The sequence below is a fragment of the Canis lupus genome, chromosome 16 (assembly GCF_011100685.1).
Source record: "Canis lupus familiaris isolate Mischka breed German Shepherd chromosome 16, alternate assembly UU_Cfam_GSD_1.0, whole genome shotgun sequence".
Classification (NCBI taxonomy): Eukaryota; Metazoa; Chordata; class Mammalia; order Carnivora; family Canidae; genus Canis; species Canis lupus.
In genome coordinates this window covers 58,994,098-59,021,474 of record NC_049237.1, presented here as the reverse complement: position 1 = coordinate 59,021,474, position 27,377 = coordinate 58,994,098, and the positions used below count along the sequence as shown (strand labels likewise).

The 27,377-nt window shown below is 50.9% G+C and overlaps 1 protein-coding gene across 1 annotated transcript in view; it reads right to left on the bottom strand.

Moving 5' to 3' along the window:
• The window catches only part of CSMD1 (CUB and Sushi multiple domains 1), a 1,850,581-nt gene that overhangs the window by 302,826 nt on the left and 1,520,378 nt on the right, over positions 1–27,377 (bottom strand). Inside the window, exons 26-27 of the mRNA XM_038560546.1 lie at positions 19,813–19,982; positions 15,266–15,422 (exon numbers count right to left, since the gene is read on the bottom strand). Coding sequence (XP_038416474.1) covers positions 15,266–15,422; positions 19,813–19,982 — 327 coding nt within the window. The remainder of the gene's footprint in view (positions 1–15,265; positions 15,423–19,812; positions 19,983–27,377) is intronic.

Sequence of the window (27,377 nt, the reverse complement as noted above, 5' to 3'; positions counted from 1 at the left end):
CCCTCAGGTGCCCCCAGAAGGCCGCCAGGTGCAGGAGGGGATGTCCTGGCTGGATCGGCCTCGACGCCGGGTGACACCTTCCCACAGCCCTGTCACAGTCCTGTCACCCTCTCCTGCGCCCGGTCCCCAGGCTGGAGGCCTGACCGGGCCTCCGCATCACTCGCCCTTGAAGCCCCAGTGCAGCCCGTTTCTGTCCAGGCCGCCCTCGCCGTCCCCCGTCCAGGCTTCCCTAGCTATTCCTCCTGCGTGCCCTACGCTTCCTGAATTTCTTAACAGTCTCGTCGCAAAATGAGTGACAGTTGCTGGGCCACGTGTTTCTTATCCTCCAATGTTTTCCTGCACATGGACTTTATTACTCCATCTAAAAACTCACCTCTTTGAAGACAGAGGTAGGATCGTGAACACTCTATTTTATCATCCGAGGACTTGGGCAATTAAAATGGGAGCACGGAAATGTACCCACGTTACTGTGTTTCACTGGTGCTTCTATGAATGCTCACTTGTTAGTAAGAGCTTTTAATTCAAATAAACTATTAAGCTTCTAAAGATTTCTAAGTGGGGCAGCCCCAGTGGCTCAGCGGTTTAGCGCCGCCTTCATCCCAGGGCATGATCCTGGGGTCCCGGGATCGAGTCCCGCGTCGGGCTCCCTGCATGGAGCCTGCTTCTCCCTCCACCTGCGTCTCTGCCTCTCTCTCTCTGTGTCTCTCATAAATAAATAAAATCTTAAAAAAGAGAAAAGATTTCTAAGTGTCATTAAAATCATGACACTAAATGCATGTCTTTTAGATTTTCATACATTTTAATGTTTGCAAAGTTTGGGAAGACTTAAAAATAGCATTTAGTCAGAAACATCCAGTTAACGATGCTTCGGGATGGTCACAATAGTGTATTTAACCAACTTTGAATGGAAGTTACCTGGTTTCATATTTGGCCACAAATTAATTTCCCAAAGAGGGAATCGCATCAGCTCTCATTACCTGCTCTCGTGTGTGTGTATCTACGTGATAACACATGTGTGTATGTGTGATAACATGTTTATTTAATGAAATGTATGTTTTGTAGATTCCTTTCCATGAGATTATTACTATGTGAGATTCACTACAGAATTCCTTAGAATTAGGTACATAAAATGGTATTATTTTGGTCGCAGTGAGTTTGCTTTGATGATGATCCATTGACCGACAAAAGAAATTCCAGGTGTCTTTGAGAGCCTGAAAACTGCCTCGCAGATCCCGAGTAGAAGCAGAATATTTTCCTACATTTCCTGATGAACGATTTGTTCGTTTGTATTTTTTTTTTTTTTATCAGAGCCAATCTATTCCTTTGAGGTCTGGGCATCTGTCTTTTATGATTTAAAAAAAAAAAACGGTTACATGATTATACATTCAAATTAATAAAGAAATAATAAACAGGAACGATCAACTTCTCAGCTTTCATATTCATTATCGTGCAGGAGGACAGATAGGTAACCTCTCCCCAGAGTCCCATTTCCTGCAGGCCTTATCTCATGCTGGCCGGCATTACCTACCTCTAGAAGTTTCCAGAAGAGAGCGCCATGCCGCCTGCACATAAGCCACCTCTGGAATTGTATAATCTGGCTCCTCGACTGATGTTCCATTGACCGAGATGGAGAATATATCAGATTTCAGTAAATCACCCGAAACTGTAGAGAACCGTCTGGACATCTGACTCCAGGCGTGGCTGCCGCACAGCTAGACCTCACGGCTGGAGCCCACGGGCCATGGGGCCGGGTGATCGACCCACCGGCTGCAGACTAACCCCACCAACACCTAACCCCGAACCCCACATTCTCTCCTGGGGGCAGTGTTCCTGCTCAATCTCCTTGCTGTTTGGTAAAGGAGATCGGTTTCTGATTAACCTAACGGTAAAACCTTGTCTTCAGAAATCCTGGGATCCCCAAGCAAGCGCCCTGTTTCATTGCGGAGCTTAGCACTGTCGGGGCCGGCACCACCCGCCAGAACTCAGCCGCCAGCCGCCGTCCTTTCCTTTCATCTCATTTACAATCCAACTCACCGGAGTCCCGTAAACGAGGAGATTCTTAAAAATCTGTTGTTTCCACCTTTACCCCATCACCCGTTCTTATCGGCATCACCTCAGAATTAGAGGATGCAACATCCAATGGGCAAAGTCTGCCTCCGTTCACCTCTCATCTGTGCTACGTAGCAAAGTTAAGACTAAAAACCTACTACCAAGCACCGAGGGGTGTTCAAGACCCCACTACACAAAAATGACATCTGCGTCTCTTCCCTTAGAAATCTACCGCCCTGTCTCCCCAGGTCCGTAGGTAACAGACCCCGAGCCCACCGACACTGGGGTCAGCTTCTCTTTTCCCATACCCCACACGCAAGCCCTCACTTACCCCGCTATTTTAGGGAGTTAAAGGGTAAACTTTGTCAAAATTATCACAAGAAAAAATTCTATATCCCTTTCAACAGTAAAAATATCTTTTTTTTTGTTTTTTTTTTTTTTAGTAAAAATATCTTTTGATGGTTTCCAGCGTCATAGGATTTTGGAACTAAGGGCGTCCAACAACCATGACTTATTTACAGAAGAAATGATGTACGTGCTGAGATAGGAGAGCTCCCACGGCCGACAGGTGATGCGGGGAAGAGCCTCACTCCCCGTCCCCAGAGACGCAGGCAGGTGCATCCCTTCAGCTCCAATTTCACTATTAAGACCCTGGACTACGTGTGTCCTACCTGCCGTGCTGTTCGGTGGGTCACCCCAGGGTCTTTGTCAATCTTGAGCTGAAATTTCAAGGTTTTTTTTTTTTGTTTTGTTTTTCCCACATCTTCATCCAAGAGCTTGTGTTGGAATTTAACAGACGGGATTATCCTCATATCACTGGGTTCTGAAAGGTTGACTTAGTTAAAAGAATGATGATCTTGCAAAGACCCAAACAACCTCCAGATGTCCTTATGTAAACATTCATACAGTGAAGAAAAATAAAAATTGTGAATCTAAGCAGGTTTCAAGCTTTTCTCTTTTCTTTTTATGGCATTATTACAAATGCCATCATATGTGCAAGAAAAATCAAAATCCAGAAATAAACTGACCTGTGATTCATCACCTGACATTGCCCTCGTGACAAGGCACAGAAGTCTCTGCGATTATCTCCCCATGAATGACCTTTTGTGAAAACAATGTATCTATGCCTTTGACTAATACAACGATTATTACTGTTTATTTCCCTTAAAGAAGAATGAGAAAAGGAATTCCATCGTCACTCTTCCCATAAAATGTTAGATTTTATAGCATCCGGTGGTATCATCCGTCAGCCTCCATGTATCGCACTCTCAAGTCACACGCTTTTAGTTTAATCTTCATAATTAAGTTATTTTTTTATTTTTTTATTTTTATTTTTTTAATAATTAAGTTATTCATGTCACCCTTCTCAAGCTCCCTTTGTCTTTCTCAAGGTGCCGGCGGCCAGCAGTACGCCCCCCATTCCAAAAGATGAAAATAGCAACGTGTGTCGACTAACAAATTGTCAACAAAGTATAAGGCATCTTTAATTATAAAACAAAAAATAATAATAATTCACAAAACGAAACCTCTGGGGAAATCACGTAACATCGTGTGGAAACGAGCTTTAAGTGGCCAACGTGCCCTCGGTGGCGTCCCTGGGAGCTCGGGGAGCACGATGCAGGTGGGCTCTGCTCCCAAGTAGGCAATTCTCATGTTGCCACACAGAAGTGAAGCATGTCATGGCTTCAGCGGGAGTCGCCAAACCCCGGAGGTGCCTGTGTCCTCGTGTCTGTGGGGCCACCCACGTTAGGTGGCAAGAGGACGCGCGGGCCCTTGGAAGGCAAGCACGTGGCTTTCACGGGCGTGTCTGCCCCTCGTTGCTGCGTGACCCTGGTCAGTCCGGAAAGCGTCACTTGGCGCCGCTTGCTTTGCCCCCGTGGTCAGAGTGGGACCTCGCCCCTGCCTGCCCCAGACACGCGGGACAGTCACCCGCAGTCCGGGCCGTGTCACCCCAAGCACCGCAGCCGGGGGGGCGGCCCCGGGTCAGAACACACTTCGGCTGCCACTCGTCCCCAAGCTTCTTCTCCTACAAACGCCATCGCGCTGGGCCTCAATGTTTTCCTTGATGGTGTCTTGCAGTAACGACACATTTATCTTGATTTTTATCGGGAGCGTACACGTAAGAATAGACCTTTCTGACGCAAAGCCAGACGTATGTGCTTGGCTTGGAGGCTGCGGTCGGGGCGGGGGGGTCTCCCCAGGGCATTGCCTGCGGTGCCTCCTCCTAGGAGCCCTGCATCCTGCCCCGGGCCGGGCCGGTTCTCCGCAGGGCCTGTGTGCCGTGTCCCGGCGCCTCATGAAGGCCACTCTGTTTTGGAGAACGGACCACGTACACGGTGCTCTGCAGGCTCTCTTCTTTTTTTTTTTTTAATAATAAATTTATTTTTTATTGGTGTTCAATTTGCCAACATACAGAATAACACCCAGTGCTCATCCTGTCAAGTGGCCCCTCAGTGCCCGTCACCCAGTCACCCCCAGCCCCCGCCCTCCTCCCCTTCCACCACCCCTAGTTCGTTTCCCAGAGTTAGGAGTCTTCCATGTTCTGTCTCCCTTTCTGATATTTCCCATAGGAGCTGCAGTGGGGGACCTGCCTCGGGACCCCAGGAGCTGCGGGGGGCGGGACCTGCCTCGGGACCACAGGAGCCACAGGGGGGGCCCTGCCTCAGGACCACAGGAGCCTCAGGGGGGACCAGCCTTGGGACCCCAGGAGCCACAGGGGGGACCAGCCTCGGGACCCCAGGAGTTGTGGGTGGGGGGACCTGCCTCGGGTCCCCAGGAGCTGCAGGGGAGGACCTGCCTCGGACCCCAGGAGCCACAGGGGGGACCAGCCTTGGGACCCCAGGAGCCGCAGGGGGGACCAGCCTCGGGACCCCAGGAGCTGCAGGTGGGGGGACCTGCCTCAGGTCCCCAGGAGCTGCAGGGGAGGACCTGCCTCAGGTCCCCAGGAGCCGCAAGGGGGGACCTGCCGCGGGACCCCAGGAGCCGCAGGGGGGACCAGCCTCGGGACCCCAGGAGCTGCAGGTGGGGGGATCTGCCTCGGGTCCCCAGGAGCTGCAGGGCAGGACCTGCCTCGGGACCACAGGAGCCACGGGGGGGCCCTGCCTCAGGACCACAGGAGCCGCAGGGGGGACCAGCCTTGGGACCCCAGGAGCTGCAGGGGGGACCAGCCTCGGGACCCCAGGAGCTGCAGGTGGGGGGACCTGCCTCAGGTCCCCAGGAGCCGCAAGGGGGGACCTGCCGCGGGACCCCAGGAGCCGCAGGGGGGACCAGCCTCGGGACCCCAGGAGCTGCAGGTGGGGGACCTGCCTCGGGACCCCAGGAGCTGTGGGGGGTGGGACCTGCCTCGGGACCCCAGGAGCTGCATGGGGGGTGGGACCTGCCGCGGGACCCCAGGAGCTGCGGGGGGCGGGAGCTGCCTCGGGACCCCAGGAGCTGCACGGGGGCACCTGCCTCGGGACCCCAGGAGCTGCAGGTGGGGGGATTGCCTCGGGTCCCCAGGAGCTGCAGGGCAGGACCTGCCTCGGGACCACAGGAGCCACAGGGGGGGCCCTGCCTCGGGACCACAGGAGCTGCGGGGGGCGGGAGCTGCCTCGGGACCCCAGGAGCCGCGGGGGGCGGGACCTGCCTCGGGACCCCAGGAGCTGCACGGGGGCACCTGCCTCGGGACCCCAGGAGCTGCAGGTGGGGGGATTGCCTCGGGTCCCCACGAGCTGCAGGGCAGGACCTGCCTCGGGACCACAGGAGCCACAGGGGGGGCCCTGCCTCAGGACCACAGGAGCCGCAGGGGGGACCAGCCTTGGGACCCCAGGAGCCACAGGGGGGACCAGCCTCGGGACCCCAGGAGTTGTGGGTGGGGGGACCTGCCTTGGGACCCCAGGAGCTGCAGGGGAGGACCTGCCTCAGACCCCAGGAGCCACAGGGGCGACCAGCTTTGGGACCCCAGGAGCCGCAGGGGGGACCAGCCTCGGGACCCCAGGAGCTGCAGGTGGGGGGACCTGCCTCAGGTCCCCAGGAGCCGCAAGGGGGGACCTGCCTCGGGACCCCAGGAGCTGCAGGTGGGGGGACCAGCCTTGGGACCCCAGGAGCTGCAGGGGGGACCAGCCTTGGGACCCCAGGAGCCACAGGGGGGACCAGCCTTGGGACCCCAGGAGCTGCAGGTGGGGGGACCTGCCTCAGGTCCCCAGGAGCCGCAGTGGGGGACCTGCCTCGGGACCCCAGGAGCTGTGGGGGGCGGGACCTGCCTCGGGACCCCAGGAGCTGCACGGGGGCACCTGCCTCGGGACCCCAGGAGCTGCAGGTGGGGGGATTCCCTCGGGTCCCCAGGAGCTGCAGGGCAGGACCTGTCTCGGGACCACAGGAGCTGCAGGGAGCACCTGCCTCGGGACCCCAGGAGCTGCAGGTGGGGGGACCTGCCTCGGGACCCCAGGAGCCGCAGGGGGGACCAGCCTTGGGACCCCAGGAGCCGCAGGGGAGACCAGCCTCAGGACCCCAGGAGCTGCAGGTGGGGGGACCTGCCTCAGGTCCCCAGGAGCCATGGGGGGTGGGATCTGCCTCGGGACCCCAGGAACCGCGGGGGGGTGGGACCTGCCTCGGGTCCCCAGGAGCCACATGGGAGGGGGCTGCCCTGGGACCCCAGGAGCCGTGGCTTCAGTCCTGTTGATGTGAGGAACAAAGACAAGGGAAAAATAAAGAGCATTTTCTTGTGGCTTATAGCCCACAGGCCCCTGGGCCAGGCAGAGGGCCCTCGGGGACTTGGGTGTCCCCCCTGCTGACTCTGGCTGAGGGCAGGAGGCGGTCGGAGCCCCCGGGGTCCTGTGAGTCTGCTCTGGGGCTACAAACCCCTTGGCAGCCTGTCCCCCCATGACACGGGCCGGTAATCGTCCCTGAGCACGTGGGACAAGCATGTAGGCATCCGAGGGGTCGAGGCCGCAGGTTCCCTTAGCCGGTAGTAAGTGACCTCCCCAGCGACAGCTGCCCCCCGGGCTCGGAAACCTTGATTCCACTGTCCCTAAGCCCCAACTTGGAGGTTTATAATCAGCCACCTGTCACCACCCCAGGGCAGCTGTCTGCCCACCGCTCCTCTCCCTGCGCTAATAAACCACCCTCTTTCCCCGAGAACGCCCCAAGAATTCTCTCTTGACCCATCAGTGTGAACCCCTACATTTTCACATCACTGCCACCCCAAGGACCCGGGTCCTGCCAACAGCCACAGGGCCGAGGGGGGACGGGGTGAGACCCAGGCCCCAGGCAACCTGGTCACAGCTGAACGACTGCCTGTGAGGACCCCGGACGCCCATGAGAACCTCAGCCACCCTGGGAGGACCCCGATGGCCTGGGAAGACCCTGGCCACCCTGCGAGGACCACGACAGCCCCCAAGGATCCGGGCCACCCACGAGGACCCCGGCCACCCACAAGGATCTTGGCCACCCTGGGAGGACCCTGGCTACCCCACAAGGACCCCGGCTGCCCACAAAGGCTCCGGTCACCCATGAGGACCCCGACAGCTCATGAGGACCCCAATGGCCCCAAGGACACCAACGAGCCAGGCCCCAACCCCACCCCCAGGAACCATGAGTAATAAAGATGTTTTACGTCCCTGAGGTTGTGGTAATTCGTTGCAAAGCCACGGAAAACTAGTCTGCAGAGTAAATGCCTCCTACTTCGACACACCTTTATAAGACTATCTCTTCGTTAACTGCGGGGTAAACCAATTGCACTGATTACATTTTCCCAACGGTTTTATCAGCTGAATTCATGGCTATTTCAGAACAAGGTCATGCTCCGTGAACCCGTATTTACAAACGGCACGTCCTTCCTCCAGGATCACACGAGGAGGCACCAAAGCAGCACCACGCGTTTGTCACAGTTTTAATCTCCGTCAAAGTAAAGCAAAAACCCGCCAGCGTCCGTGTGGGTCAGTGCACGAGCTGGTCATTTTCTTGGCCCCTCCCACGCTCGCCCTTGTTTGCGGCCTGATTACGGACACTTTTACCAACTTCTCCTCGAACTGAACCTCGCTTGGGCACGATTCTCCAGGCCGCTTCGTGAAAACCAAGGACACGATAAATACTACCCTTCAAGCCATACGGCTGACTGTGCTCCAACACGGCGACACTCCCACACGGCAGCCCGCGATGTTTGGGGAATCCGTCAATGTCTTTATTAGTCATAAAATCAGATGCGAGACGTGGCACCTGAGAACTGCCAGGCAGCGTATACCGAGCTTCCAAAATCCAGTCGTAAGGAAAGGGCCCGGTTGTGACACGAACTGTGCACACGAGTCTCATCCAGTCGTGGAGGGAAAGGGACCCGAAGAACCTCTATTAGAAATGAGGCGGAAAGAAGGAAGAGGCCGATCTCAGCAGACACTCAAAGAATCCCGTCCGGGGCAGGTCTTGTTCCTCTGGTGCTGACACATCAGGACACCGTGCGTGTGGCACCGTCATGGGGCACCGTCACCCTCCGCTTACAGACGCTGCCTGTCATATCCCAGTAAAGCTGGGGGGGCCCCGGGATAGCGGGGTGGACGTGGGGGGAAGATGATGCCCAAAGGCCGTCTCCTCTGCAGGTGCAGGTGACCCGGGCCACGCAGAGACGGGTGGTCGCGCCCGCTGGGGCCCGAGGCTGAGGCAGGGCTAATGACCCACACCGTCCGTCCCGGTGAAGCCGCTTCACCGACCGGTTGCTCCCGGGGTCCCCGTGTGCTTCACGCTAATGGGATCTGTGACTCGTCCTGGGGCTCGGAGGGGACGAGGCTCCCTGCTGGCCCGGACTATCCATGCGCACCCCGAGCCGCGCTCCAGCTGGTGGCCGTGCGTGTGATGTCGTGTCACTTTGCGTGTATCCGCATGCCCGTCCCGGGTGACAGCGGCGTCAGCCCCTGGCCCCGACGTTCTCATCCGTGGAGCACACGGTGGGGCCCAGTGTCCTGCCCGAGGATCCCTGTCTGTAGACATGACAGCCGGCTTTGGGCCCATCCTGTGCCTCACGTGACGCATGTGCACGGACTTTGAGGCTGCTGTCCCCGTGTCTTCACGTGATTCGGGGTCAGGGCAGGGGAGTGATAACAGGAGAGGGAAAGATGGGGATCAGCTGGTCCAGGTTAGGTCGTGGGTCCAAATGCTCCCATACCTGCCTCCCAGGGGCAGCAGGTCACCCACTAGCTACGGGGACGTGGGGGCCGAGCCTGTCCCTAGGGTCTGGGCCGTGGGGCCTGCCGCTCTCAGGCTGCCTGGCAGGTGGGACACGTGCTCCGAGGACACTGACCTTCCAGGAAGGATGTCGGGTATTTTTTTAATTTTTTAATAGTTGGCCCAACAGGGTCACGTGGACTCGTAGCTCCATGCAGGGCCTCGCGCTGCATTTCCCCGTGTCACCTTCCGTCTGGAGTGGCTCTTGCACCACCTGTCCTCCCCGACACGACACCGACCCTTCCCCGCACGCTACCTTCTCATCAGCACTTTAGGTCTTTGAACGTGGGGTCCCCACTCTGGCCTCTACTGGGCTCATCTGGGGTGCGGCTTGCGGGTGGGCAGCCCCGGACCACGGCCTGCTGCCTCTCGGAGGGAGGAGTCCAGCACCAGGCGCTGCTTCCGTCGGCGACCCCCAAACGTGTTCATCCCGTTGCAAGGACGCCAGATGTCGCTGCAAGGCCGGGGTGCGGACACCCTACTTTCAAATAACGAGTGCACTCAGCCCATGCCCCGAATCCCGGTGTCGACACGAGCCGAGGACGCCCTGTCTCTGGGAGCCGCACGGACTCCCAGTGGCCACAGGAATGCTGCCTGGCAAGCAGGGACCGGCCCCAGAGCTGCCGGGACAGCGTCACCTCCTCGTGGGAGGGACCACAGCACCTGCCCAGGCTCCTTGGCCACGCGCACCCTGGTCACTCAGCGCTTCCGGGTGGAGGTCGACCCACGACCACTGCACCCACGCCCCCTGCGGAGCCCTGCGCCCCTCCACACCCTGGCCTCCAGGCCTCGCTCAGGCCCCGCTCTTCCACCCGGGCCCCACGCACACTCCCATCCCTCAAATACTATTAATGGCTCTGCCTTGATGGTGCCTGATACCTCTGCCTAGTTTTTCATTTTTTTAAATTATTATTATTTTTTTTTCTGCCTGGTTTTTAAGACCTTCCATAAGGAGATTCCCGCAGCCAACCGTGCTCCTACTGGGCTCCGTGTCACGTGTCCTCCCAGCTGTTCAGACCCTCATGTTCACTGTCATGGGCACCAAGGTCATGTCCACCTGCTGACGTCACCCTGTCCTTCACCAACCCGGGTCAGCCCAGGGGTCACCACTTCCTAAGCGGCTGTAGAGGTGACGGGGGGTCAGTGGAGCTCAGGGTCCTCACATGTGACTGGTGTGAAAGCAAAAGATGTACAAAGTGTAAGAGGCTTTGGGGACGTGAGAGAAAGACCAAGCGGTTTTGCTCTGGGAAGCTGGACGGCAGGAAGCAGCATTTATACTACGTCTTCAAGAAAGAAGAAAGGGCATCTGGCCTTCACGTCAGGGAAGAAAATTCTGGAGGCTTCTGTTATCCCGGCTTTGAAAGATCTTTAATTTTTCTGGAAAATTCTGTGTGTCTTAAAATATAAAAAATCACATGTCATGACTATAAACAAATTACCATAGTTTATTTGGGGGAAAAGAGCAAGTTTATATGAAGGTGAACCGTACTAAGGAGCAGATACGACATCCCAGCGAGGATCCGGTGGGAGCAGGGCCGCGGACGGAGTCCTGCACCGAGGCCGACACGTGCGCTGCAGAGCCGAGCCTCGGGCCACTCAGTGCCCTTCCCAGTGAGCGGGGCCCCTAAGTCCTACCCGGGAGCCTCCGAGGCCCCGCTGGCAGCCGGGGCCCGCGTGCACCTGCTGGGCCTCCGGGAAGCACAAAGCGGCCAGTTCAGAGGCCGACGGGCCTCCTCGGGCTAAGTGGGGAGCGGACCTCCCGGGCAGCCCAGGGACGTTCGCGTGGCCCCAGCTTCTGTCACAGCGACACAGTGGCCCCTTTTGTGTTTCAGATCAAGCGTCTCTGCAAGGTGGAGGCGATGATGAAATGGGGGCGCCCGGGGGCCCGGATCGCGAAGAGCTCATGGGTCACGTTCCCGGCGACACGATCATTGCACCAGGACACTATGGTCTGTTATGAAAATAAATCTGTAATAAAAGGGAGTGCTTGGGGCCGCAGGTGCATCGTGTCGCGTGCACGTCGCCTTAAGCGCCTGCGCAGAACCCAGCGGCGGCCTTGGGGAGCTGTCAGCCCGGTGCACCCGGGGCGCCCGCACCCTCTTCCCGGCGTGTTACTCTGCAGGGAGGGGTCGGTCGCTGACATACGGGAAACCCGGCTCAGCAACGGCTCCGGGCTCCGGTCCGAGGACCTGGGTTCGGGGCCTGCCGGTACCTCTGGCAGATGTGGGCGTCCGGCAGACCGAGGCCTTGGAGGCTCCGCTGCTAAGTGGCGCTCAAAGGTGAGAGGAGGCCCTTCCCAGGGCCCTGAGCTACCCGGACGTAGGGACGTGCGGGGAGGCTGGGGCACTAGAGGAGCACGAGCCCACGCGCACCCGCTTCAGACACACGGGACGCTCCCTGAGCCACGCATTTGCTTCCTGTTGACATTTTCCGGTCCACTCCTGTGTGTACATGAGTCACGGACCGAAACATTTAAATATGAGCGTTTCCTTCAGTAACGCAGCTAACTAGCAAGGGCCGATTACGAAAGTCCTCGGAAGTTAGCGGAAACGGTCCTCCCGTCCGTCGTCTGAGGCTTTACTAATTTGCTCGAAACACCGCTTGGCCGTTTATGATCTCCGAGCTATCTTTTAGGGATGGATGCTTGATTCAGGTATTCGATCACATTGTGGGAGCTCGGGATCTTTTAAACTTAATGACTTAGTGTTTAAACCCAAGAATGTAACGTGAAGTTAACACTGTCCTGGTTTCAGAGCCGTCAGCACCGTCAGTCCTATATCCCGGAGTATTTCTCCATGGGGCAGGTGCTCAGCTCCAGGACAGCCTCGCAGCACAAACTGCACGCGGGAGCATCTGTGTCGTCGGGGGAGGCGAAGAGGGAAAAGGGGCAGAAAGGAGAAGCACGAGTGTCCAATCGGTTAGACCCCGAGCTAAATATCAGTCACTGCCAGTGTTTCGTCTTCTCAGAGACTCAGAAAGTTTGTGCTGCTATGCAAAAAAATATATATATATAAAATAAAACGATTTATAAAAATAATCAAAGAGTCCCCATAATGAGAAAGTCCCAATAATGGATCCCCAGACCACAGACTGAGGGTGTCTCACATTTCCGCAGAAACAGAGGGAGCCAGAGGCCTTGAGCCACACCGGGCACCGTGGACGCACTTGGGACGACGGCCGCGGGGAGCCCCAGGGAGCAGGTGAGGGGTGGGAAGGGGGCACGGCATACCAGAGGGGCCCCCAACGTGTCAGTAGGACACTGGACTCTCTCAACTGCCCCTTGGGACAATACAGGGGAAGTGAGAGTTCCGGAAACAGTAGAGGAACGCCCCTCCTGACGAGGAATCCGGCCACCTGACGTTCCAAAGGCGAGCACGTGCTCCTGGCTAACTCTGGCACAACCAGGGGTAGAGGAGCTCATCGGTCAGGAATTACTCCAGTTGGAAATAGTCCGTGTGCAAACAGGAAGCGGAGACAAGGGTGACATCGGATGGAAAGTGGAAGCTCAGCCTGGCGTGTTTTCTTTTAAAGATTTTTTTTTTTTTTATGACAGACAGAGAGAGAGAGAGAGAGAGAGAGAGAGGCAGAGACACAGGCAGAGGGAGAAGCAGGCTCCATGCACCGGGAGCCCAACGTGGGACTCGATCCTGGGTCTCCAGGATCGCACCCTGGGCCAAAGGCAGGCGCCAAACCGCTGCACCACCCAGGGATCCCCCCTGGCATGTTTTCTATGAAGCAGCCATGGAAGGGTCACATCGAGCTTAATTACCTCCAGGCTTTGGGTGGTGTTGGGGCTGGGGTGTAGACAGGTGCACAGAGGGATGGGCTGGGATGAGGCTGGGTGTGGACAGACACACGGAGAGATGAGGATGGGGCTGGGCCTGGGTGTGGACAGACACACGGAGGGATGGGGCTGGGCCTGGGGTGTGGACACACACCCAGAGGGATGGGGAAACACACAGCTCAGTGCTTTCTTCTCTTGGCCCCAAACCCTAATAAGCAGCCCAGTTTGTCAGAGACGCCACAGCAACAACAGGATCAGAGGGACACGCCAGGAGGGCCTGGAACGTCCCCTTAGTTATAATAAACTTAAGAGAGTTTATTGTAAAGAGTTTTCTCAAGTGTTCATGGTCCTCAGCTCTAAGGTGAGTAGCGTAGGTAGGAAGCGGGGATGAAAACGTCCAAGGGATAAAAGCAAACTAGGACACACGGAGGGAGAAGTCACCTAGAGGAAAGGAGGGCGCGACAGTGTACATCTTATCTGAAAGCGGAGAGAACCTAAGAATTCGTTGAGGCTCTTTTCAGAGTGAAATACTGAAAACTGGAATTCTAGTAACGAAAAATTATAATTTACGAATTGATTTTACGATGCCGCTGCTACTAATGTGTTTTGCATTAGTTACAATTAGTTATAACAGAACTAATACATTCGCTGTGTACTGAATCTTGTAAATTATTTTCGTGAAAATGAAAAATAGGTTTCCTTTTTTTTTTTTTTTTTACTTATTTATTCATGAGAAACCCAGAGAGAGACCCAGGCAGAGGGAGAAGCAGGCTCATGCAGGGAGCCTGATGTGGGACTCGATCCCTGGACCCGAGTTCACACCCTGGGCCGAAGGCAATTGCTCAACCACAGAGCCCCCCAGGTGTCCCCAAAATAGGTTTTCGCATGATGTCAGCTACTGTACTTCTATTTTTGCCCAAGGTCTTAGAGTCTTTCACCTGTAATTTGGCCCACCAAGGAGGATTTGAGGCAATTAATCTTCCTTTGATGCACCTGGATTCACTCAGTGTCTGGGATAATTATGATCATTTCCAGGCTTTCATTTGCTTATCTCTCAAATAAAGAAATCAATCTTGAGGATCACTAATATGCTTTCATGCTAGAAAAAAAAAATTCCAGAATTTTATGTGTTTTGTCATGGCATCTGGTGTTATAGATATTTTTAAACATTAGATAGTACAGGATTGGACAGTCTTGTACAACTTTATGCATTTTAGTTCATTGATTTCCTCATTTTAATTAGTTACTGTACCAGGTAGCTGCATGTTTTTCTTTACCTGTCTGGAACTAAAAAAATGTTGGAAATGGCACTGATCATATCCCACGTTTCTCTTTTTCAAAGCACAGTCTCTTTCTCCCCTTATTTTGTATCTTTCTTTGTCTTCTTCACATTCATCTCTTAAAAAAATATATTTTCTACATTGATTTATATTACTGGGGGGGGGGCTATAGGACCCTGCTTATAACTGTGGGTCTGTAAAAAAAAAATAAATAAATAAAAATTAAAATTAAAAAACTGTGGGTCTGTGATCACAGCCTGGCTCCAGCAGCTCACACACCTGCTACCTTTAGCAGGTATGGAATTATTTGTGTTTAGGACATCCCTGGTGCTAAGAAGGAGCCTACTACACGGGGTGTTTGATATTATGACATAATAGGTATATGTGACTATTCTACACATGCAATTCATGTTCTATGATATACAGATTCTAAAATATCTGTATCTATAGATATAATAGTAAGGTATTGATGCAGGGTAGGCATTCAAAGACTATTCCTCTTATTACATCACATTCATTTTAAGTCTTTCATATACACATATTCGAGTCTCTGTCAACGTGCACCAAATCATCATCGGTATTTTTTATGCCCAGAAGCCCTTAAATGCCATGATCTTTTCTTTTCAGGTACAGCCATTATCTTATGAAAATATTAATACTTCCTCCAGGAAAATAAATTTCAAACTATCACTTCTGGCAACACGACTAAATTAAGAATGTAACAGCAATCCAAAACACAGGAGAGAGATCAGAAAGGGGAAAAAAATCAATATTTAAAATTCATCAGCTACGTGGAAAAGAAGAAGAAGAAGAAGAGAAGAAGAAGAAGAAGAAGAAGAAGAAGAAGAAGAAGAAGAAGAAGAAGAAGAAGAAGAAGAAGAAGAAGAAGAAGAAGAAAAGAACTAATAGACGCATCCCGAGAAAATTTAAAAAATGAAACGTCACAGCGTGTGCTACTTACTAGTGTAGGTGAGCTGGAAGCCCTGGTCGGTGTCAGACCCGTTGGTGTTGAACTCGAGCCACAGGTGATTGGAGGTGCTGTTTAGGACCAGACCCATCAGCTCATTCTTGGTGAAGGCCCCCAACGGACGCGAAGAGCTGTCCCTTCCATCGTACACCTGAGGACAAGTCAAGCGTCAGTCCCCCTGCTACTTAATTCCATTTGTATTCTGTGAGCAATTTTCACAAGGAATTCAAACCCTCAAAGATGTGACCGTGCGGCCTACTTGGAAAGCGTGTGCCGCCCCGTGAGGGCTGAATGCACGGCGTGGCTGAGCAGGTGCTCCCTCCACCGTCCAGGTTCGAGACTAGAGATCTCCTCTGCGGTCGGGTCGCCCTACGCTCAGCGCGTCGAGCGTCCTTCCCGTGGTCACTTAGACTTAAACAAATATGTATTTGCATTTCTGAGTTTCAGTATTCACCTTTGTCTCCCTCGCTCAGAATCCACTTGCCGGAGTTGAAGGGACGCGTCCTGCCTTGGCCGGGACGTCGTCTGCAAACTATGGTGCAAGTAAGCGGACATCCCATCCCTCCCCCCGCTCCCTCCTCTGACTGTGTCACAAGACAAGACAGGATGTGGAAATATCTTGTCGCATTTTGCAGCTCTTTGGGCCTGAGGTGACTTTAGTCTTGAGTTGGTCGTAATAAGAGAGTCCCATCACGTAATAATGTCGGGGGCATGCATTGTCTTGCTCTAAAACACGCTGCGCTTGACTTTACCTGCCTAGGTGGCTGTAGAGCACGGGGGTCTATAACAAATATTTGGAAGGCAGGCAGGCAGGCAGGCAGGCTGCTTTTGTGCAGGCACAAGGGGTAAGGGGGGCATTCGGGGCTGTGTCCCCGGGTTTCACCGAGGCAGACCACCCCGGCCTGGGTGAGTGCCAATCCCACTTCCTCAGTGGGGACTGTGGCCCAGGTCAGCGCATGGGCGTGTGGGATGGCACGCGGGATGCTTTCCTGCTTCCGCCCGGAGAGACCGTGTTTGCCTTCAGGGAGGATTCAGTGCCGGGGCTGCTGGACACTCATCAAGGACAGGATGCGCAGGGGGGTTGGCTAATCCATTTGCCTCTTTGAACTACTGCAATGGCTCATGGAGGGACCACATGGGTCTGTAAGAGATTCATGGACGACAGGGCAGGGTGAACATGCATTATATTGGAAAACATCCAGATGTTCTTGATTAAAAAAAAAAAAAAAGATCTTAACTAAATAAAGGGCACCTAAGTCCTCAGTAGGCTCCTCCAATGTCTGCTTATTTCCCCACTATTTTCCTTCTCATGCGGATTGATTCTTACTTTTCTTCTCTCGCCTCTCTTCTAATAAATGTATAGACCATATACCTGGTTCAACAGACTTTCACACACACACACACACACACACGCACACATATACAATCCTAAAAGATGAAAACATATTTAGAAATATCAATTTCACAGATCATTATTTTATTTATCTCCAATCAGAGCCTCTGCTGGCAGAGTGGAATCAAACGATCTGCAATTCCTCCAGCAACTGGGGACTGCTGGAAAAAATCATCACTTGGCTTAATACGTGGATTCGTCAGACGTGGTGAGGTCCGTGACACCCAGACTGTGATGAATTGTAAACCCAGAGGAATCTGGCTCAAAAAGGGAAATCTCCAGGCCCTCCCAGAAAGGTCTTGTTTCACTCCGTATACCACGCGATTCTCAGTAAGTCACAGAAACCCAAGGACTGGAGGAGCATGCAAGCAAGTAAGCACTCATGTGAGCTCAGTCCTTGGAGTTCTGCAGAAGTGTCCATCCTCACCTCCCCGGGCCTGGACTGGGAGATTCCCACAGATTAGAAGGATCATCGGGACAGCATCCAGCTCCCGGTACCCTCCAGGCCACAACCGCTGAAAATGCGTCCTTGCTCTACCGAATTCCAGGCTTCTCCCGGCCAGTAACTCAGCCGTGTCCATCTGCATCACCAGCAATGAGCGCGGTGATGGAGAAGTCACCTGCCACAGGGAGCACCCTTTTGTCAGCTCCCTCAAGTTGAAAATGTGGCTTTCAGTTTTGCAGGGATCACCAGTGACAACCCAATGGTACTGCATGTCCAGAAGACTTGATTTTTAATTGCAGTTACATCAGGAACAAGCCACACTAGCTCAGCACAACCCCTGGCACCTAGGTGCCCGCATCTACGTGCTGCTGGAATCAGTGTTCCATTTAGGTGGGAGAAAAATGCTCCTTGAGTCCCAGGTTAATAAGACGCTCTAAGTATTTACATCACAAACGCTGCTCAGGGTTTGGCATTTAATCAGTGCTACAGGCTCAGGCTGGAAGAGCCTCCTTAGCAGATGACCACACATCAGGGGACCTCGCGCGGAGTCCTGGGGTGAGGCGGCTGCAGGTCCTGGGGGAGTCCTTCACCGTTTGAAAGAATCTACACCCCAAATATTCAAAATCAACTGCTCTTTCCATTGCATATTCCTTTCCTGACATTTTCATTCAAGCTATCCTTCTCTTACGTGATTTTTTTTTCCCCATATGAAGAAGAAGACACCGTGTTTTTGGGCATGAAAATATGTCTATAAAACTTTGGTCTTTCTTACTGGATCATACTATGTGCGAAGGAGCAATGGGAATAGCATGTAGAGCTAAAATATAAGGTAACCCCCCCTGAAATGTTTTGAACACTGAGATATTTATTAGTGACCTTGCAAAACACGTAGGCATTTCAGATGATTGGCAGCTTCCCTGCAATTAAATGGAGTAAGCAAGGTTTTTTGTTTCTGCTTTTTGTTATAATCAACATCTTTAAACTGCAGTAATCACGGATGAACGTCATTCGCTTCCTTCCACGGCGATGATATTTACCCGCGTACGTTGCTGCGGTGTCTCTAATCGCTCACCTGCACCAAGGAGACCTAATTGTTACCTCAAAGTTTTCTCCAAAGGCTTACGGACTTCTAAATTTGAGGTTATCAAAGAGCTTGGAAAATGCTTACTTATAAGGCGAGTTTAATTTTTTTTTTTAGACAAGTGAGAATGTACTAGTTTCCTGCCTGAAAATCACTTCTTAATTACAGAGCTTCGTGATGTCAGCATGAGCTTTGGAAAGACAATTACGATAAAAGAATGACTAGAATAAAGCTACTCAACAATGACATTGACATAGCCGAGCCGGGACGTAGGGGGGAGTAAGGCCCTCTAGGTTTCCAGCACCTCTTGAGCGTCCGCGTGCGGCTAACGAGGGCAGGTGGGGTCCTGGAGGGACCCCTCTTTAACCACTGTGCAAATGGGTGACAAATGGAGGGTACTGGTGTTTCCCTTTCGGATGGTTCTTTGCATCTTTTCCTATGCTCGCCGCTTACCGTGGGTGGACTCAACCAAATCTGAGATGTGTCGGCATGTGGGTCCATGCAGGGGTGAACATGACTGGGAAACCCTAGACCTTCACAAAGGAACGAGAAGAGAGACGTGCCTCTCTCCTGCCACAAACTGGCTGTGCGACCTGGACTAGGAGCTCCCTCCTCACTGGGCCGAGCAGGGCGGCGTCAGTCCGGTGCCCTCCATGCATGTCCTCGCTCTACAAATGTGCCCTCGCTGCCCCCTGACCCTACAAGGGTGCTGGTTTTCTCAAAGAGTTATCGGAGAGGTGGGAACTATACCAGAAGCTTTAGGAGCTATGGGGGCGTTTCCAGGTAGAGCTGAAATTTATAGATCAAGACCTCAATGTCCCTGCATCCAGTCCTCCTGCCCTTTTTCCTGGGGTCCATCTATAATGTGGGGGGTTTGCCAGGTCCTCCTCCGCAGAGCACTTTCCTGAGGCTCTGGTAACTTGTATCATATAATGCACAGAGCTCTTGCTCCTGGTCCCATTCCAAGCACATCCCTGAGTCCTGTGAACATGGTGTAGACTCATCCACTAAAAATATGTCTCACCCTGGTGTGACTTCTCCATATGAACCCTGCCTTGCGGTCTGGGGATAGGGGCTGAGCTCCCTTCCACTGTCACATCAAAATCCTTGTAGCCGTGGATATTGCGACCACATGAGGATATTGTGACATATCCTCCTCTCATCCATTTTCAACCCGACACGTGGAAAGGGGACCAAAGGGAGCTGACTATAGAAAGTGTCGATTCGGGGGCCCCGCCAGTGCTAGTAATGACGACTCTGTGCTAGGCACGATCCTAGACACGTCTGTCAACAGAAGGTGTATAATCTAAACCTCAGAACATCCTCCAAAGATAGGCATCATCACATGTTTTTACGAATAAGGAAGGGAAAGCTCAAATATTAAATGATGTGTCGAAGATACACAACGAGCAAACATCAGACCCGGGATTGCAGACTCGGACAGATCAAGACCACACCGGTGACACTCAGCACCTTCACACACCAACTGGACAAACTGGAGAAACTCGGTCTGTCCAAAGATGCATGAACATGCGTACACGTCTCTGTGTGTATAGCTGGGCAGGTGTTTAATGGGTTCCTTGAGAAGAAGAGATGGCGTCACATTCAAGAATATTTTTTACCTTTAGGACGTCTCCTTCAAACAGCTGGAAGCTTCGCGCCCTGAGGTGGATCCCCTTGCCAGCTTCCGTTTCTATTTTATAGATACACTCATGGTTATTGTCATAATTTGATGGGAAATTTGGAGACAGCAACGTTCCTTCATTTCCTTTGACACTTGCTCCACATTCAGCTAAAATAAACAGGACATTAAAAAAGAGAGAATTCAAAAATGGAATTACTGATCTTAATACATAAAACCCCTATAATCGTGACACCCCTTTCCTCCCTCAATGTATGTTTGTAATTAATATATTGCTTTTATAGATTCGTGATTCTTTTGTTTAATTTTTTTTAATTTTTTTTTCTTTTTTACTGTTTACCAACTGATCGGGACATATCCTCCACTCACCCGTTTTCAAGATTTCTTGTTTATTTTCATAGAACACCTCTTACTCCATGGAAGCAGCGTGCTGTCCCACAGAGATCTTGAATAAAACCGCTGCACCCCGGAGCAGTTACGCACTTCCCTCCCCTCACCTCATTTCTACCTTGTGAAACATCCCCACCAACTCCAGGGTGATGAAGGAATTTCCTTCAACTCCTACTTTGTGGCATCAACCCGACGCGTGGAAAGGGGACCTAAAGGGAGCTGCCCTCTGCAGCCGTCCTGCCTCAGGGCCCTGGGCCTGCCTGCATTAGGTCTCAGGGCCAAGGAGCACTCGGTGGAGGGGAGTGTCGGCTCCTTCCCACCTTCCCCCAGGAAAGCAGCCGGTCATTCATGGCTGGATCTGAATTTGCATGAAAACACCTTTAATCATGGTAAAAAATAAAAATACTGCTGTCTACATTGTCAACTCAGAGCAAGTCACTCAACCTCCCAGCTCACCTGCAAGGTGAACGCTTCAGCTGAAAGACCCCAGCCTTGAAATCCAATCAGTCCCAAGTGGTCATCAAAGGCTAGAGACACCGTGTGCATGTGTGTGTGCATGTGCGTGTGTGTGTGTGCGTGAGGCAGAAGAACTCCATGGGACTCTGCACCAAATAATTTATTGGCCACATTATGTGCCAAGTGCATGATTTGTAGAAATTCAACAAAATGAGTATGAGTATGGGCAGGCCGGGAAGTGGAGTCCGTGAGGTGCACACATGTAGGGGGGTGAGGAGGGGAGCGAGAGGGGCTCACGTTAATTTTGTGGGTGTTCTGTACCGTGGCAGGCATCTGCACACGTGCATTTTCATGACTGATTTTCTCTGACGTGTCCATTCTCCTCCGACAATGAATAAAATCAGCTCCACCTCCAGCCGTGATTCCCTTGCCTACTCGCCGGAAGGAAAGTGCTTAGAGAGTTTTAAGATCAGCTCGTGCTGGTTTGTGCACTTGGATGTCACGATGGTCCCCACGTAGAAGGGCTGGGAGGAAATCAGGGAGGAAGACACGGGAGGATCTGGGCTCACGGGAAGGCAGGCTTGCTGGGCAGTGGGGAGGAAGTGCCGAGAAACATGCGCAGCGAGCGGGTGACCCGACAAAATGCCAATGGGCTTTCATATTTTTTTTTAACTATAGACATATTTATATTATTTATATTTATATATGTGATGATATACGTGTTTGATTACCATAGTCTTTTAAAACATTTTTTAAGAGAAGAATAAATTATGGGGAGAAAGGCAAGGGATGGATCTCCCATGCTGGATGTCTGGGTGGTCTTTGAACAGCGGACAGTCTTGTTTTTTTGTGTTTCGTGTTCTGTAAGCAGGCTCCATGCCCGGTGTGGAGAGCAATACGGGGCTCGAGCTCACAACTGTGAGATCAAGACCAGAGCCAAGATCAAGAGTGAAACGCTTTACCTACTGAGCCACCCAGGCGCCCTGAGGATGCATGACTTTACATGCTAAACTCAACAAGCATTTTAGGTAAGCGATCCCCTTGGGAAATGGTAATAATCCATGGGCCTTGTATATTTTTTGCCTTTTTTATTTCTTTCTTAAAGGAATAGGATTTTTTTTCTAACAGAAAAAACAAAATAAGCGGAAGGAACATCAAAACAGCAAAGTAGAGGATCCTCCCCCCTTGGTTATTGTGTGGTTGGGATGGGGGGGGTGGAGTTCAAACTGGTTCAAGATTTCAGACTTAAAACCAATTTAAAAAAGAAGCTCAAGTGAATTATGATAATAATTGGAATATAAAACCTAGTCACAAATATCAGGAATTTTAACTTAAAATTGAATTTGACAGTGATCAATAAAATGAACCATGCAAAAATCAAATTTAAGTCCTTTTATCCATTACTTTTTAAGTTTGAAAAAAAAAAAAAAAAGCCTTGCAGTGGAAGATGTAAAAAATACTGAGATAGTGGCAAATAGATTATGTTTAGCCTAAGAAAACATTTGAGGAATTATTTATATGGCTATGATGAGTGGTTGTGTGTATTTGGGTTTATCCTACATCCGAATATATCACGTCCGTTAGGTGACTATGTGCCTTGCACGTCCACCGTAAATGCAGGCGGTCCTGAGTCAAACCTCCCGAGAGGTGGGCTGGAGGTGAAGGGGTTAATGAGGGTCCCGGCCCCCGTCTGGTCACCATCTGGTCATCAGGAGAGGCCGTGGTCTTCCTTCCTGACTGAATGAGGTCAGGAGGACGGAGGGAGGGTTGGAAGGCATAAGGGCAATTAATTGAACACAGTGGTGAGCCTTGAACCCAATGCGTGTAGTAAAAGCTTTGGCATTGTCAGGAATCCATGGAGAGACGCCGGAGAAGCTGCAGGGTGCGTCCGGGGGGCTCCACGAGGAGAGCCAGGCCACGGGGATGAGCTCCGCTGGCTTTCACCTCCCCCTTCCCAAGGGCAGGGATGCTCCGGCATCCCCGGGCACCCTCTGTGTGGGGCTCTGCACCTGTGGGGAGCGGCTCGCCTTCTCTTGTCCTCACGGAGGTTGGAATTCCTCTCTTTGGTCTTCACATCACTACGTTTCTACTCTTTTCTTCCCCTCCACGGATTTGCCACACACAGAATCATCCAGACTCGGTTACAGGCATCATAGCTTGAAGGTGACAATCTATCCTGACAAGGCTGATGCCTGAACTGTGGCCATCGTATCGTGTCCCATACGCTGTGGTGAGCTCTTCACACACGGGGCCTCATGCAATCCTCACGGTAACCTTGTCGAATAGGTTCATCGGCCGCGTTTTACAGGCGAGGAAACTGAAACAGAATAGTCTGGAAACCACGTGCTTCCGCCACGGTCACGCAGCTAGTACAGAGCAATTACTGATCTGATCTGAGCCCTCCATACTCAGGAGTGGACCTGTGCCCTTTGCTCATCCTCACTACTGATGAAAACATATCGTGGTTAATAATCCGTAGTATTATTAATTATGAACAACGATGAACCCAAGATAGTATGGGTTTGCGCTTATAGATGGAAAAATACTTGTAAGGACTTTTACTTGGAACGGGGTCATCAATTATGTGGAGATATTTGTTTTCATATTAGCATGTAAGACATTAACCATATACTTATTTCTCATAATACAACAAAAAGGGAGGACTAGAATGAAGATTTGGATGTTTGGATACACGAGAAGGAAAAAAAAATATTCTTAAACCTAAAGATGCAATTTTACCAATCTTTAAGAAGCTCCACCCCAGCATGGAGCCCAGGGTGGGGCTCAAACTCAGGACCCTGAGATCAAGAGTCAGACACTCAACCAACTGAGCCACCCAGGTGCCCTGTTATACATCTTTTTATTAGGATTTGGATCTTGGAATTTTGCTTTAAGGCAGATATGTAAGTGGTGCTCGTGAAGTGACTGTTTGGAAATAATAAATGCGAGCAATTGCTTGGCCTTTTGTAACCGGTAACGCTTTGTAGACAAGCAAGTTCACTGCTTCAGCTTCCAGCAAGATGACACGGACGCGACCGACCACCTCACTCCTGCATGTCACTTCATCCACACCCCTTCCAAATAAAATCGCACTCGTGTCAGAACAACCGCTTCCCACCCCGAGACGCAAGTAAAACCCCTAACTAAATATCCAACAAAAATTCATTTATTTAATATATCCCTAACACTCAGTCTAAAGAAACACGGCAGATTCGTCACATGTGCAAGGACAGGCTTTCATTTTTCCGGAGTAGTTTGGTGCAGCACGTAAAGACGGCCTTGCATATGAAGTTTTCTCCAAAAGTATGGAATTGCCAGTGAAGTTTACAAAATTGGTATCAATATTTTTAAGAAATCTACTTCAATACAATGTTTTACCTTGTATGTTTGCCTACTATGCTATTCACTATTTTCTATGGATTTGTGTTACTTTATAGTCTTCAAAGACTTTGAAGCTGATTATCACGAAATTATTTTCTTTTCCTCTTCAAATCATGACTTTCACATCTTTCCTCAAGTTTAAACGGTCCTGTACGTTTGGGCTGACACTACTGCAGGGAACACGTGTCGTTCTTGCTGTTGTTTTCTGACTTTGTGTCAAGACCAACACGAAAATATGACATCAGGAAGGTGGGACGTGATGTGCCGCTCTATCTGGAGAGCCTGGGTCCGCCACTAGGCTCGGTGCCGTAGCTGCGTTGGCAACAGCAAGGTCTGGTGAGAGACACGGTTAGGGGACGCGGACACTCTGGGTGTGGGGCCCACAGGCTGTTACGGGGTCAGCGGAGAGCACTGCGGGGAATCGGGCTGCGAACAGACTTGGCCAAAGGCGGGGAAGGTGGGGGCTTCACTGGGCCAAGGTGTGAGGTCCCTGAGGGTCTGGAGCACGCAGGTGTCCTGACAAAGGGTGTTTGCAGAAGAGGAAATGGCCTAAGAGAAAGCAATGATTCTTTTTATTTATTTATTTTTGAATCTTGGAGATTCTAAAAGAAAACAGGGTGCAATAGCGTGAAGGTGGATTTGTACAGCAAGTTCTAGAATTCCTGGAAATTCCAAGTAAGTAATGGCAGAGCAACTAAAACGTAGTGACACTCTTGCCACTAAACCGCACCCACCCCCCGCCAAGACATCATCCCATGGGAATTAATTAAAGAAAATCAGACACGAACAGTAAAAGCCAGCATTCAAAAACTACGAAATTTAAGTCGTCGGAATTCCAAAAACTTCTTTGAACTTGACTGAAAATATCTGTGATAAATCTCCATTACCAGAGCAATTAAATGTATCGGGTTTTAAGTTCTTTCAATAATCCATTTAAAATTACTTTAAGATGAATGGATATAATTTTCCTTAAGATGAATCATTTATTCTTTTTGTGAAGAACCTTCTGAAAATGTAATTAAAATCGGATTGTCATTTAGGGTATCGTCATGGAAATGAACTAATTAAAATTAAATTAGCATAAGAAAGGAGACAATTGATCCACCATAAATTCTTCTGTCAAAAGGATGTACCTGGGAAGCCAACCCTATGCGGCTCAGGCTACCCTACCCAACTCCCCAAACGGGGGGCTGGCAGGTACTGTGCCCCCAGTGGCTCAGGGGGCTGCACCCCGAGGGCAGGTACGCATCCTAGGCTGGACTCGGGTTCCCTTGGTGACAGGTGTCCTCTAAGGCGGACTGAGGGCGCACGGTGGCTCAGGCTACGGGGCCTCCTAACCAAGGGGCGGCGTGTGAAGGTGCTTGCTGGGGGGTACTCAAGAGCTGTGGAAATTGCAGTGGGGCCTTGAGAACATCTGAAACCCTGCGTTGATTATGTCACGTTAATGAGCGCATGCGTATTTGCTTTGAGGACCACGGATATCGGAAGTAGCTCGACTACAAAAGGGAGACAGAAAACCGACTTCCTTTCTACAGCAAACCAAGAATATTTCGGTTCCTAAAACAAAAGCAAATCAGAAAATGGCCTCAGTATACATCCGTGTGTGTACGACCCTGTGTATGCAGTCCACACAGTTTGTGCAGCCTGTAGATGTGCGGACTCTGTTCTATATGTGTATAGAGAGAGCCTATATTATTTAAAATGCGTCGTCTTATTTTTACTCACAAAGAATATATCAGAATTGCATAAAGTGCTGATCCTCTTTTTAGTCTATTATCCTACGAACCTCTATTTCCTTAATTTAATGCTATTATTGAGCAAACTTTTAAGACTAGATTCAGTTTTTAACTTCGCTTTAAAATTTTAAGCCAAGACTTATAGAAATAAATAGAATCAATGGACGGCTTGGCCTAGGAAAACAATGTTCAGATAGGATTGGTCAAAAGATTGAAAGTTAAGTTCATCAAAATACAAGAAGCTATAATGTGGTACTATGCCTCTCTGAAATATTTTTGATCCATTTTTCAATTGTGGCTAATACTGTTGACTTTAAAAAAAATATTTTATTTATTTTTTTCACAAGAGACACAGAGGGAGAGGCAGAGACTCAGGCAGAGGGGGAAGTAGGCTCTCTGCGGGGAACCTGATGTGGGACTCATCAGGGACCCCGGGGTCATGACCTGAGTCAAAGGCAGGTGCTCAACTGCTGAGCCCCCCAGGTGTCCCCGTTGACTTTTCCCTCATTGTATTCTGTCCAAGGACACTATATTTTGTCCAACAAATAGAATTAATGCAAAAATTCAACAACAAGATAACTCTTGCTTTCTTTGATTTTTTAAAAATTCTCTCAGCAGATACTATCTGGTAATTAATCTGATGTACAACTAGAGGCTTAGCACACTGTGCCTGGGAGAGTTTTCTGTTCAAAAATCTGTGCTCATCAATGCAATATTAGATTAGATAATTCTAGTGGCTACTCATTTGACTCATGTCTCCTTTCCCCTGCCCGTTTTTTTTTTTCCCCAACAAGATGTCACAAAATATCTCAAAAATCATAAAATACATAATTTTCCTCATTATTCGACACCTATGTAGATGGGCCCCTAAATATCCTAAGACAACGAGAAACGTCCTTGCTAGGGATTGGACGGGAATAGGCAGGTGACGCGTGTGGGACGATCAGAGGCAACCAGGTATTGCACAGACGCTCCTGGGAAAGCCGTTTCTCTGGGCTGCAAGATGCTGGCGTTGCAGGACTGTCTGCTGCCATGAGAGCCTGCCCCGAGGACGCCTCCTGGGAGAGCAGGGAGCTGCCCAGGGCGACCCAAGGACACGGAGCCTGCGGATAAAGGCAGCACCCCGGCTGACAGATGACAGGGCCTCGGTTACAAAGTCAAGTCCTTGATCAAACCTCACCTGAGTCTGTCCCGGTTTATGTTTACTCGAATCGCCTACAAACCTCCATTTTTACATAAACCAGTTGGGCATCTTTTTAACTTGTAAAAAAAATTAATAAATTGAATGATACACATATAATGTAGTGCAAAATGTGGCACTGAAGGCGTGCACATCCCGTTACACACTACAGAGTGCATGATGATATTATTTCCAGGACCCAAAGTAAATAATTGGAAATAGCCCTAAAAATAATACATACAAACAGGAAGATCATTTCTCTTTAATTTTCGAGTGAATTGACGAAGAGAAAAGTAGCTCTTAATTTCAGTGTTCACTAGAAATTGTATTTCAGATGAGACGTTTATTAGGGAAAACCAAAACCACATGCTCGTAATTCAGCTGAAATTCTTCCAAAGTCAC